General features: G+C 39.5%; 1 protein-coding gene across 1 annotated transcript in view; it reads left to right on the top strand.

Annotated features, from left to right (window-relative positions):
• The window catches only part of PROX1 (prospero homeobox 1), a 53,000-nt gene extending 42,261 nt beyond the window's left edge, over nucleotides 1-10,739 (top strand). Inside the window, exon 6 of the mRNA XM_036343899.1 lies at nucleotides 5,139-10,739. Within this exon, the coding sequence (XP_036199792.1) occupies nucleotides 5,139-5,324 (186 nt within the window). The 3' untranslated portion in view covers nucleotides 5,325-10,739. The remainder of the gene's footprint in view (nucleotides 1-5,138) is intronic.
• Nucleotides 10,740-12,406: the final 1,667 nt, after the last annotated feature.

A 12,406-nucleotide genomic window follows, 5' to 3' on the forward strand; every position in this document is an offset into this window, starting at 1 on the left:
CGATACTAGCCAGCATTTTACTTCCCCATCAGTTAGCAGCTGCTCCAGCCCATACACAGGTTTCCTTTTCCATTTCCCCATTCAGGTAAGTTTGAAAGCAAAACAATAGTTTAAAAGATGAACTGAAAAGATGATCTCCTTTGATTAGATTGCAATGTATTGATAAGCTAGACAAGCTCTTGGAGTCATTGGTCATTGGGGAGGGGCCAGGGAGAGAGGTATATGCCTGGTTTTTCTGTCCATTTCTAGCAAAGATCATTTCACTGATGAAATTGGGCCAGTGGACCATTTTTTTTTTTAAGGGGACTGAGGAGGGAGAGGTGTCTATGGGGAGTTGTGCAAGGGACAAGGGTTAGGTCCCCTGCAAGGGGCCGATGGATGAGCTTGTGGACGTTTCAAAGGTGTGAAAAATCAGCTTCTCTGTCCAGAAAATAGGAGAGGCTGTCTTCTTTTTAACCTTTCTAATTCCCCTTCTATTCTCTGTGACATTCATTCAGCTGCCAAGAGCGTCTGGCAAGGTTTGGGCCAGCGAGCACACTTTCAGTGACCGCTAACCTTGGTATGTCCTGACACTTATGATGAGTGTCTGCAGGACACAGAAGGCAGGCAGCCTGCTATGTCAGGCTTTTATTATGTACTGCAGAGGCTGGGGACAGTCAGTTTAATAAAACAAATCATCCTTGAAGGTAAAGCAACTGGGAAGAGGAGGAGGAAGACAGGGGGGAAATGTATCTTTGCCACTCATTCTAATAAGAAAATAAAAATAAAATAAAAAGAAGAGGTGCAAAATAACCACCCACCCGACACACCGTGTGTGCATGTGCACATGTGTGTGTGTGCGCGCCCATGTGTGCTCATGCACATAACCCTGCCACTGACTGAGAAGACTTAAAAACATCTTCCCATTTTCCCCATTTCATCAAAGACCACAGGGCCCTCTTTTGCTGTGAGGAGACTCAAGCACAAACAATTGTGATGAAATTGGTAGATGCTGCTAGCCAGCCCCTTCACATTTTTGAGTGCCTTCAAGTACCTCATGGTGATAGTATTCTCCTCCGAATATCAAGGCAAGGAGAGGCAAGACCATGTGGGGTGAGGCTCCTATATTGGGATGCCTTTTATCAGAGCAAAGTTTCCACTCTCCTCTCCTGAAGAACACTCATCTCAGCAGCTCCCACAATAGCCTCCGAGTCCCAGCCAGAGACTTTGGAAGCCTTTTGTTTTTCCCCTGTGGCATGTCCAAAGGCATGGCCTTCCCTCCCCCCTCCCAGCAGCCTGCATTGTCTTGCATTCCTGGGGCTTGATTGACTGTTGCCACCTGATGCTGAGGAGATACTCTAGGGTTCATTCTGCACATTGTTGGGTTCTATTAAAAGAAACCTAGATAAGGGATTACTTGTCACTAAGGGATTTTCTGCAGATGTTTATTAGTGATTGGAAATCCATTAGGTGTGAAGAGGTACAGAAAAATATGGAGATTAGGTACCCCCCACCCCAAAATCAGAAAGTAACCCCCCGAATTACTCTGTTAAATGGAGTTGGGAGAATTTTCTATTGGAGAGGTAAGGGTCTCTTTTATTCATGGGTGATATTTCTACCTGTAGGTGGAATTCCTTCCCACTCTTTTGGAAGATCAGTGTTACCCATCAGTTTACCTCTCTGGAGCCACAAAAAAAAAAAAAAAAAAAAAAGATTAATTGCTCTAGTATTAACAGATCTCATTATAACTTTATTTTATCTCGCCCAGTTCGTTGTGTGAGTATTGTCTCAAAGCAAACACTAAATTAGCAAAGCATTTCATCCCTTCCCAAACATAAACCCAAAACCGAAGACCCCTCCTGGGATCTTTGGTACCATTCCCATTTATTTTAAGTTACTAACTCTTACGTGGTTTTTCTCAATCATAGAGCCACAGTTTGTCAAGGTTTTGATGCCTCAAATAAGTAGTAATAACAAAAATGCATTAAAAAGGAACCAACATGGTTTAATGGAAAGACACCTGCACAATTTAATTGCATAATTTCTTCAGCTCATAGTTTCTTCATCTGTGAAATTATGATTTCTGAGATCTATTCCAACTGTTTAAATTCCATCTTATTTTACAAATTCCTTAAGTATTGAGCGAGAAGATAAGTGTGATGCTAAAGCAATAGGCAAGATCTCATTATGAACTATTTATCAAAGACTTTTCAAAAGAGCACTGCTAAGCATTGTGGGGGATGTGCAGAATAGAAACCATGGCTCTTTTTTCTAAAGACACCTTATGATAAATTCATTACAACTAGTTATAAGTAGGTAAGAAGTTAAGTAACATCAAGATAGATACAAAAGGTGTTAAAGGACAGCCCAAGAATACTACCAAAAAAGAAAAAAGAAAAAGAACGTTTACCACAGGATAAAAGCCTTGAAAACCATCAACAAGCATGGCAAATGAGAAGAACAGTAAGGTGGAGCCCCCCCCCCCCCCCACACACACACCAAAGAAGTTACTTTTATTTGTTCTTAGGCAAACCCTAGAACTACTCCTTCCTTACTCCTCCAGTGCTGAGGCTACTGTAGATATCGCTCCTTCCTCTTAAACAGTGCCCCTGCCCCCTTGGCCCTTGGCTCCCTGACCTCGTGTGGAGTCCTGGGAGTGGGCGGGGCTTCCAGCCTTCTCTGTCCTGCCCTGGAGCAGCTGCCATACCTTCTGTAATCACAGCTCTCTCCAATCCATGCATGTGCAACCCTGTGTGTTCAAGGAACATAGATCTTCGTCATGGCTCTGTTGCCAATGGCCAGTAAAACCACACTTCTTGAAATGTTTATTTTAATAAATGCCTATGATTATGTTTCTGCAGCATTTGGCTAACAGCTCCCAAATCAAGTAGTTAGAGTGGGTAGCTGTGCTGCCTAACTGTTCTCCAGCCAGATTCCCTCTCTCAGTAATGCCCATCTGATCAAATGGGAAGGATTATCGTTGGGGGAAGAAGGGAGAGTACTCAGCAAAACTGCTTAATGACTTTTTACTTAGTATAAGGTGAGTGGGAGTGCTAATCTCTCCTCCTGGCTCCTCCCGTCCCACAAATACTCATGTACTAGTAGTATATGCAGGAGATCTGAGGGAAAATCACCAAAGTTCTGTAGAAAATCCAGATGACTTCGCAGCAGGGAATGGTCATTGGGGTAGATGGGGTTTGCACATTGATGGGGGACAAGGTTGTGTCTTGATGGTTTTCCAGGAAGTGTTGGGAACTGTCCTGAGAGATTGGCCAGTGTGTGTGTCTTTGGGAAAAATTCTCACTTTTTCTAGATCAGCCCTAGCTGGGAGCCTATTTCCACCCCCTGGGGAAGTATTAGGTTTCTTTCAAAGGACAAGCAACTTACCATTGGAAGCATTGAACTTCTTTGTCCGATTTTAAATGTTTAAAAATGGTTATCCTACTAGTTTTTCTTGAACAGTTCCTATCAATTACAGAAATGCCCATTGCCCAAATTGGGAAAGATGGAGAGAAAAGAATCAAATATGTTCAACAGGGTATTACATCCCTTTCGTTTGTTAAGTGGCATGTCTGAACTGAGATGAAAATCTTTTTCCTCTTACATGTGTAGACAGATCTCTCTGCATGTACAACCACAGGGCATGGACTTCCGCATATGGTTGCTCTTACTGTAAAAATAAAACATTAGGAATGCAGAAGGACCCCACTAACAGAGATCTACTGAGTGTCAGTGTATACTCGGAAAATTATGAGTTTCTGGGAAGATTCTGTGAATCCATTATCTTGGTGTAGGGAGAGACAGGCCATGCTTTAGAATACTAAGTGCATCAATAGCTACTCCTTTCCCTAGACAAGAGGTCAGACTATTAAAAAAAAAACAGTTAAGCTCACACTTGACACATACACTCACACACACACACACACACACACACTATATATATATATATATATATATATATATATATATATATATATATACTAATTGCTGTGAAAGAAAGGATTAAAAATTAGGGTTTCTACAAAGAATATTTGGAGAATGTTTGCCTTGGAATATAATGACTTGGAACAATTCTCTGGATCTCGGTGAGTCTCAGTTTTCTCACCATAAAATGGGTATAATAACAGCACATAAAGATGTTGGGGAACTGACTGACATAATTCGCATTCAGTTCATAACACGGTGCCTGACACATAATAAGCACTCCAAAAATGTTAGTTTTTATTATTTTCATCACCTGCATAAACTAGTCTCTTATGGAGCAATTCTAATCTCAAAGTAAAGTATTTTCTGATGTGTAATTTTTAGATTCATTACAAACTTTATATTTTGGGACTCAGTGTTAATGTTATCATCTTACTCCTTTTTGTATGTATATTACTTGATAGTACAAGTTAGCATTTTAATAGATAATTTAGCATTTGAGCCAATCCTCTGACACAGAGATTTTGGTTTTCTTGGAGAATATAAATATATATACATATATATATATTGATTTCAGAGAGGAAGGGGAGGGAGAGAGAGAAACATCAATCAATGATGAGAGAGAATCATTGATCGGCTGCCTCCTGCATGTCCCCCCCTGGGGATCAAGCCCATAACCCAGGCATGTGCCCTTGGCCGGAATTGAACCTGGGACCCTTTAGTCTTCAGGCTGATGCTCTATCCACTGAGTCAAACTGGCTAGGGCTTGGGTTCATTTCCTATCAAAGGCCAATTATTTATTATTCTACATATGAGAACATATCTTGTTTTCATAACGGAAATCAAAAGGAAACCCGATTCACATTCTGACAGATGGGTCGGAGACTTGCTTCTGGAACACACCTACTTAATGAAGTGAGGAATTCCAATCGCGTGTCCCCTTGTCCTGCCCTAACATTCGCAATGGAATCCTAGCTTTTCAACAGGTCGGCATGCATCCTTGGCACAAGTCTCTTCCTAAACCTCTACAAAGCTGTCACCCTCCCCCCCCCCCCATTACAATGCTTCTATATATAACGCCTTTGCATAAGAGAAGAGAGGCCGGCCATTTTTAGAAAATGCAGGTGCCATGTAAGCCCCCTTCTGAAAGAAAGAACTTAGCTCCGTTTCCTTTGAAGAACTGGAGACTTGAAACTGAAAACTTTATTAACGCCATTGTCTCCTTGTATCAGCAGGTTCCAGAGAGATTCCTGGAAGTTGCGCAGATCACATTACGGGAGTTTTTCAATGCCATTATTGCAGGCAAAGATGTTGATCCTTCCTGGAAGAAGGCCATATACAAGGTCATCTGCAAGCTGGACAGCGAAGTCCCTGAGATTTTCAAATCCCCGAACTGCCTACAAGAGCTGCTTCATGAGTAGAAATTTCAACAACTCTTTCCGAATGTATGAATAGTAGCAGTCCCCTTTGGATGTCCAAGTTATAAGTGTCTAGGTTTTGATTTCATATGTATGTGTCTGGGAGGCATGGATAGGTTATGAAATCAGCTGGTAATTCCTCCTCATCATCTTCCTCTCATTTTCTTTAGTTTTCCACTTGCAAGGGGATGGCTATTTTCCTTCTGCCTTCCGTTTACTTTTGCCCAAGGCCCTTAACATTGGGAGACTTAAAATAGGGTTAATTTTCAGGGAAAAGAGGAGTGTTGACACGTGTAAAGTCTACATTAACATGGAAGGGCACTGGTGCGCGGTGCTTCTGCTTGGCTGATGCTGTATTGTGAATGGCGGTTGGTGGAGGGAAACTCATGACACAGCAATGCTACAGTGTGTGTCTCTAGTTTTTTCTGCTAAGAAGGTCAGAAAACTCAATGAAACCACTTCGTGAACTTCAATCTATTGTTTGGTTTGAACTCAGTAGCTTTTGATGACATGTTTTGTGTTGTTTTTTTTAAAAAAAAGCCAATGAGAGATGAGCAGCTGACTTCTCAAAAGTATTGCAAAAAGGCCAAACTTAGAAAAGAAAAATAATCACTACTGTCAAGTCTTTCCTAAGAGACATGGCAAACACCCCAAACTAGTACCCATTTCTTAAGGAGACAGAACAGCTTTGCACCAAACTGAATCTTTTAAGATGAGACTGGAAATTCACCCACGGTCCTCTCTAAATTTTACCATAGGTTCTTCTTCATAGTGAGTCTCTATCCTTCTTCATAGAGAAAAAGCCCTAGAACTTATCCTTTTCTATTTATCTTGCTTCAGATATTAAAAGGCACATGTTTCACACGTATTCTTTGCTCAACTTTGTTCATATGCTTAAGAGAATGATTATCTCTGTATAATATTTCACACTCCCCCACTCCCCAAAAAATACTATTTTCTGAATAGTTTTCTATAGTAAGGAATAAAGGACGTCCCAGTGTGACCATAAAATTTCTGCCTACACGAGAAGTTTGTTGACAGCCGTTAGATGAGTTGCTCTTCACCTCCTGAGAGGAGCCCAGATGAGAATTAATCCGTTTTCACGTACAATTCCACACTACCCTGATGGATAGGCACAGTGGTGACAGTGTAATTAAGTGTCTCTTCATTTTAGGTATAGCATTTCAGAGCAATGGATAAAGTCTCTTCTAATTAAGAAGCTAATATTGACCAAAATGTGAGAAGAGTGGGTAGCATAGCAAAGTTTGGGGGTTGACCCAAAAGACACAATTTCGGCACACATAAGAAAGCTGGCTGCTATTTTATGCTTTCTTCAATGGTTCTCTCTTTTTTTTTTCATTTTTCTCCTTTTTTCAGTTTTTCAAAGGCGTGCAACGTCCCATACTTGCTCTTAAGAATTTGTGTGGCATTCACACTTGTTTTGTTGGATGGGTTTTGTGTGCAGATGCAGTAAGAATTCCTTGTTCATTCAGTAGTTGGTTTTTCGTTTTGTTTTGTTCTGTTTTCAGAACCTTCCCTCCCCTTAAGTCATTTGATACACACCTCCAAAAATGACACAGTAACAAGCCTGATATTTAGATCATACGGAACATAAATACCAATTTATCCTCCATTTTAATAAAAATACATTTTGCTTTGGAGAATGCAGGTTGACTCACGTGACTAACTAGCTGACCCAAACGCTGTAATTTAGCGTCGTTTATAAATTCTGCTGATGGATAGGAATGTATGAAGGCAGTTACTGTCAGCACAGAGCCTTAAAACCTGCTGACTTTAAATTAAACAGCCCAGTCCTGTGATGACCTGCACCACTGAGGGGACTAAGCCACTCTCACCGGGTGGACAGCATGAAGTGACATGGGCTGGAGCACCACCCACAGCTAAGCACACCACCCAGCTCGCTCTCCCCTCCACAAGGCACACAGAGCCATCGGTTCCCATGTGTTCTTGTCCCAGCTTGCTCTGGAGGAGAAAAAGACTATGTTCAGGTAATCATTACCTTGGAATAAAATGCAAACCAAAAACCAACAACAGCAAATCCAATCAGCACAAAGTGGGGAAGCACTGTCAACCCTCGGTCTCGCTGTTTTGCCTCATTTCATGTGAAAGAGTGTGACTTGCACTGTTCAGGTCAGATACCACTGGGTCTTGGCTGTTCCATGGAATTCATATCAATAAGGCATTGCCATTTGCAAGGTAAAAGGCAAAACCCTAGGATATTCACCTATGTGGTCAGATTGCTAGGATCTTATGGAGTTGGGGCAAGTTCAGTATTGATTCCAGAGTTGGGTTTTTAGTAGTAGTCTCTCCTGCCTCTCTAATTTAAATAGCCAAATTAAGCAAAAGTGTTATGTTCACAACCAAATGTCAGTGCGCTTATCAACGATATCCTCTCAGTGTTCACTGAGGCATAGAAATTATTTCGGAGTAGAAACTGCAGCATGAGGATAAACTCACTTCATTGTTTTGAAAATAGAATTGGATCACTAGGCTTTTAGGTGATTTCCCCCCTTTTACAACCATAGAATCTTGTGCCTCCAAGTGCATTGGAAAAATGGCAAAAACCTGTCTGTCAAAACTCCGATTTAATAGTTTTGATTTTTCAAATCACTATCTTTCAACTCTAGCTCAACTCTCAATAAGTGAAAATTGGTTACTAGGGAGAAAGTTAACTTTCTATGGTGGGAGGGCGAAGGATGAGGGACAGTTTGCATAGGAAACAAAAGTCTAAAGTCCATGTTGAAATACCACACTAGCACTTGTTTTCTGCTAAATTATTTTTGCATTTACACTTGAGGTTACAGTCTGTGCCTAGACCTAAAATGCACCAGCGGGGGGATTTTTAAAAATCCTTCAAAATACCAGTTTTTCCCCACAAGTACAATTGTTCTTGTGCCTTCCGTGGCTTTCGATTTCATCTTCTTTTATTTCCAATTACTACAGCTGCAATAAACACTAGATTTTTTTTTTCCTGGCTGTTTGACATAACGTTGATAGCTATGCATATTTTGTGTCTTTTTAAAATAAAGCGGGAGAATACGTTTTTGAAGAAGAGAATTTTTAGAACAGTTTGATACCGCAAATTATTTTTTCCTCAATTGTTTGAGTAGCATTCGAGTTTTGAAAATTCTTGTAGAAGCCAATTTTTTGTAACTGTGGTGCAAATCTTGTGTTTTCTTAGCCTAATGAAAAGTAGTATAGAAGCAATATTTCATACCATGTGCTATATATGTGTGTGCAGATGTGTGAACATAAGAACACATACATGCACACATATACACACATGTAAAATATACATATATATATGCGTGTGAAGTGGAAAGCTTACCTTTTCCTATCTAGATTTAAGGACCTATTTTAGACATTTGTTATGTTTGTGAAAAGAACGTTCTATTTGCATCAACGAAACATTTAATTCTTACTGTATCTCCGGCTGTTTGATGAGGATGTTTCTCATTAAGTGGTAAAGCAATGTGGAAGCTGGTAGAATGTAGTAATTATTTAAGGAAACGCTCACCCACATTTTCCTGAAGTTTGCTTTGTGCCTCCGAGTATTATTTAATTAAAATGTTTTATGTTTGAGAATCTCTGTTGCTGTGCTTGGGATGTGGGTGACTATCATTTTTCAGAATTTTAAAAACAAAACAAAAAATAAGCAAAACAAAAACACTCAAGAGGGGAACTTTTATAAAGCAATGTAAATACTTAACCTCATGGCTGTTGTTACGTAAGACATGAGATTTTAATAAATAACTACATTCTCACAACATCTGTTGAATTTATTACGAACACTACAGCGACTGTATAGACAGTTGAAAGCATTCTTGAAAATCCTGCTCTGTGCTTTTAAAAGATAACAGTCTCTTTCATCAGATGTCAAGGGCAAGGGTGATGCCATTTCTGTAAATTTATGAAATTTATTTTCTATGTACATGAAGACATATAGTAAGTAACCCCTCCCCCTACACACACACACATACACACATGCAGTCTAATATGAAGTCATAAAGCTGAACATTTGGGGGCTTGAAAAAGAAAATGACCCCCAGGAACTATCAAATTTATCAAAGAAAAAGCGGTTTATAGACTCCCCTGAAAGAAGCAGTGTACATGTGAGGACAGAGCAAATCCTTTGCCATGTATATTATAGAATATTCATTGGTGTGAATAGTACAAGGTTTCCCTTCTGGTACAAACTCTGTGTTTGCAAATTACAAGAAGCACTGTTTTCCAAAAGCTCCCCTTAAGAGAATGTAACTGGTTGATATGAGTAAGCGGTTACTGTATTGCACTTAAATGTTATGTTGAAGGAAATGCGGCTTTGTTTTCTGTAGACCTGTTGGTTGTAAACCATCCCTGAAACGAAAGCTGAAATGCTCATCGTCAGAGCTGGGATCAAAACTGGTATTCAACCTTTGCATCTTCTTATAATGATCCTTCTCAGAATATAACAGAATCTGGAAGCATTTGGGCTTCGAGTCTTTTCTGCTGAGCCCTCTTGCAAATCTGACACCCTCCCCCAAATGCACAAACATGAGCAGAAAAGGGAAACAGGCTGGCCTTCTTTTGTGAAAAGGTATCCATTCTGTATTTTTAAAATATTGTGATCCTCCACATCGGGGGGGGGGGGGGAGAAATTATTTTAAAATTGTATATTACCACTTCAAAATGAGAATTAGAGAAACAAATGTGTTTGGGGTTGGTCTCAGCACTACCTGGAAGAATCAAAGGTTGTGGCTTTCCCGAAACTGTCCCAGCCATTTCTCATATGTATATAGTATAAACCGTGACAAAACACTGCCTTTATATTATTTAGCAATATGTTGTAAATAGCATTATTAAGCTCTTTTTTTTGTAATAAAGATCCTTTGATTTGAATATAGTACAATAACTGAATTGATAAAGTCAATTATTTTTTTTTTTAGCTAGAGGCCATTTCAATTGTGGATTTTTGTTGTTGTCTATTGTTCTGAAGACTTTGCATAATTTATTGGTTTAATTTATCCTAATTTATTTGATGAAGGTGTACAATTTTTTGTATTACCAAGGATGTACTGTAATATTGATATGATTTTAAAAAAATGAGACTCCCTGTCCATATTAAAAAGAAAATAAAAAGGTGCAGTAGACAATTGATTTTAAAGTAAAAGTAAAAAAAAATTTAGTTTGGCAGCTACTAAATTTTAAAACAGGAGATAAACAGTTGATGGGGGGAGGGGGGTTTTACTTTGTGTGTTTTAAGCTTTTGTATACTCTCCAAACTTTTACCTTTTCTTTGTACCACTTAAAGGATACAGTAGTCCAATTGCCTTGTGTGCCTTCCATCTTCTCTTAAACTGAATGTATGTGCAGTATATATGCAAGCTTGTGCAAAATAAAATATACATTGCAAGCTCAGTGCCGTCTGATTTTGTTAAAACATGTGATTTTACTTTTTGGACCTGTGTCGAATTGTAGGACAAGAGGCTAGCTGTGACTGTAAGATCTATTGTGGACATTCCCTTTCATTGCAGTTCTTCATTACACAAGCCTAACATCATGCTCACAGCTCCTAGGAATGACCTTTCCTGTACCCTTGTAGCAACTGGCTAGATGTGTCTATGAGACCTCTTCTCACAGACTTAACTGTCCCTCAAAATTTAAAAACAGCAACAGCTTTGGCTCCAAACAATGTGAGCTAAAATCAGTTCAATTGCTAATGTCTAATGGTTCGAAGGATAAGGAAAGATGTTCTTAAAAGTCACAAGATGGCAAATACATTACTTGAAATATGGGGAGTGAGAGCTTGTTTCTACTCTGGCTGAACTCAGAACTAAGTACTAACGTAAAACATCAAAGCCTTTCTAAAGTGTTCCTTTGGACACAATTGGCAGCATGATTTAAACCATGAACATCAGTTGTATGGCTTTTTTAAAATTTCCTTTATTGCCCTGGCTAGATGGCTCAGTTGGCTGAAGCATCATCCGGCACTTGCATACGCTGTGAGTTCGATCCCCATTCAGGGAGCATTCAGGAGGCCGCCTATCAATGTTTCTCCCTCACACTGATGTTTCTCTCTCTTCTCTCTTTCTCTCTCTCTAAAAATCAGTTGAAAAAAATACACATATTCTCAGGGGAGGATTTAAAAAAAATCTTTATCTCTTTTGCTGTGGTTTAAAATCACAGCAAATGGGAAACGTGAAGAATTAGCAGAAATCACTGCGCCTTAGATTGACTGTTACTACACTGTTCCCAGCTGCACCTCCCTTTCTGTCTATCATAGTTTTGTAGACTAGGTCTCAAGCTTTCAGATTTCTTCTTTTGCTTTCACCTACATGATGAAAACTTTACATGTGACCCTGTTATACACGAGGATGCTTAGAATCAATGCATTATCAAAACTATTAAGTTATAACAGTATTTTCCCATTTTCAGCTCTTTTTCTATCAATGGCACAAATTTAAATTCCAGTCTTCCTAAGTAAATTATTCAGAAGAGCATGCCTATGTCCCTTCTATGCCAACATATTTATTCCCTGATTAGAGGAAAAAAGGAATCTCCCTCTACCCTCCCCCCGCCCCCCCCCCCACACACACACACACATACACCTGCTCTTGAAAGGGAGACACCATCTTCTGTACTTAGTTAATATTGATCTGCTCTAAAACAGATTGGGTCATCCAGGTAGTGACTGAATCACTAAGATGTTACAGCAGGTTTCCTGTTTAGGAGGTTTATTAAAAATGTAGCTTCACATAATTGACTAAATTATCTGACGGCTCGGGTCTAAAATAATGTGGGCACCATTCTCAACACTGACCTGAAACCCTGGCCACACACCTTTCCCCACACCTGTCCGCCAGGTATGTGATATCCTTGAAAGTGTAAGCTTCACAAGCCAATAGTAAAGAAAGGGCCGCTTTTGTTCACTCTTCACTTTTCATCATAAATGATTTACAAGTTTTTCTTAAAGACAATTGAAAATTACTGCATTTTCAAAATTAACTTACTGATACATACTGAGGTGATAGATAGAGGCCCCTGAATAAATATCAAAGGAAAACATCAAATATTTGCATGTTATC

This window comes from Myotis myotis, unplaced genomic scaffold (genome assembly GCF_014108235.1).
Source record: "Myotis myotis isolate mMyoMyo1 unplaced genomic scaffold, mMyoMyo1.p scaffold_m19_p_18, whole genome shotgun sequence".
Classification (NCBI taxonomy): domain Eukaryota; kingdom Metazoa; phylum Chordata; class Mammalia; order Chiroptera; family Vespertilionidae; genus Myotis; species Myotis myotis.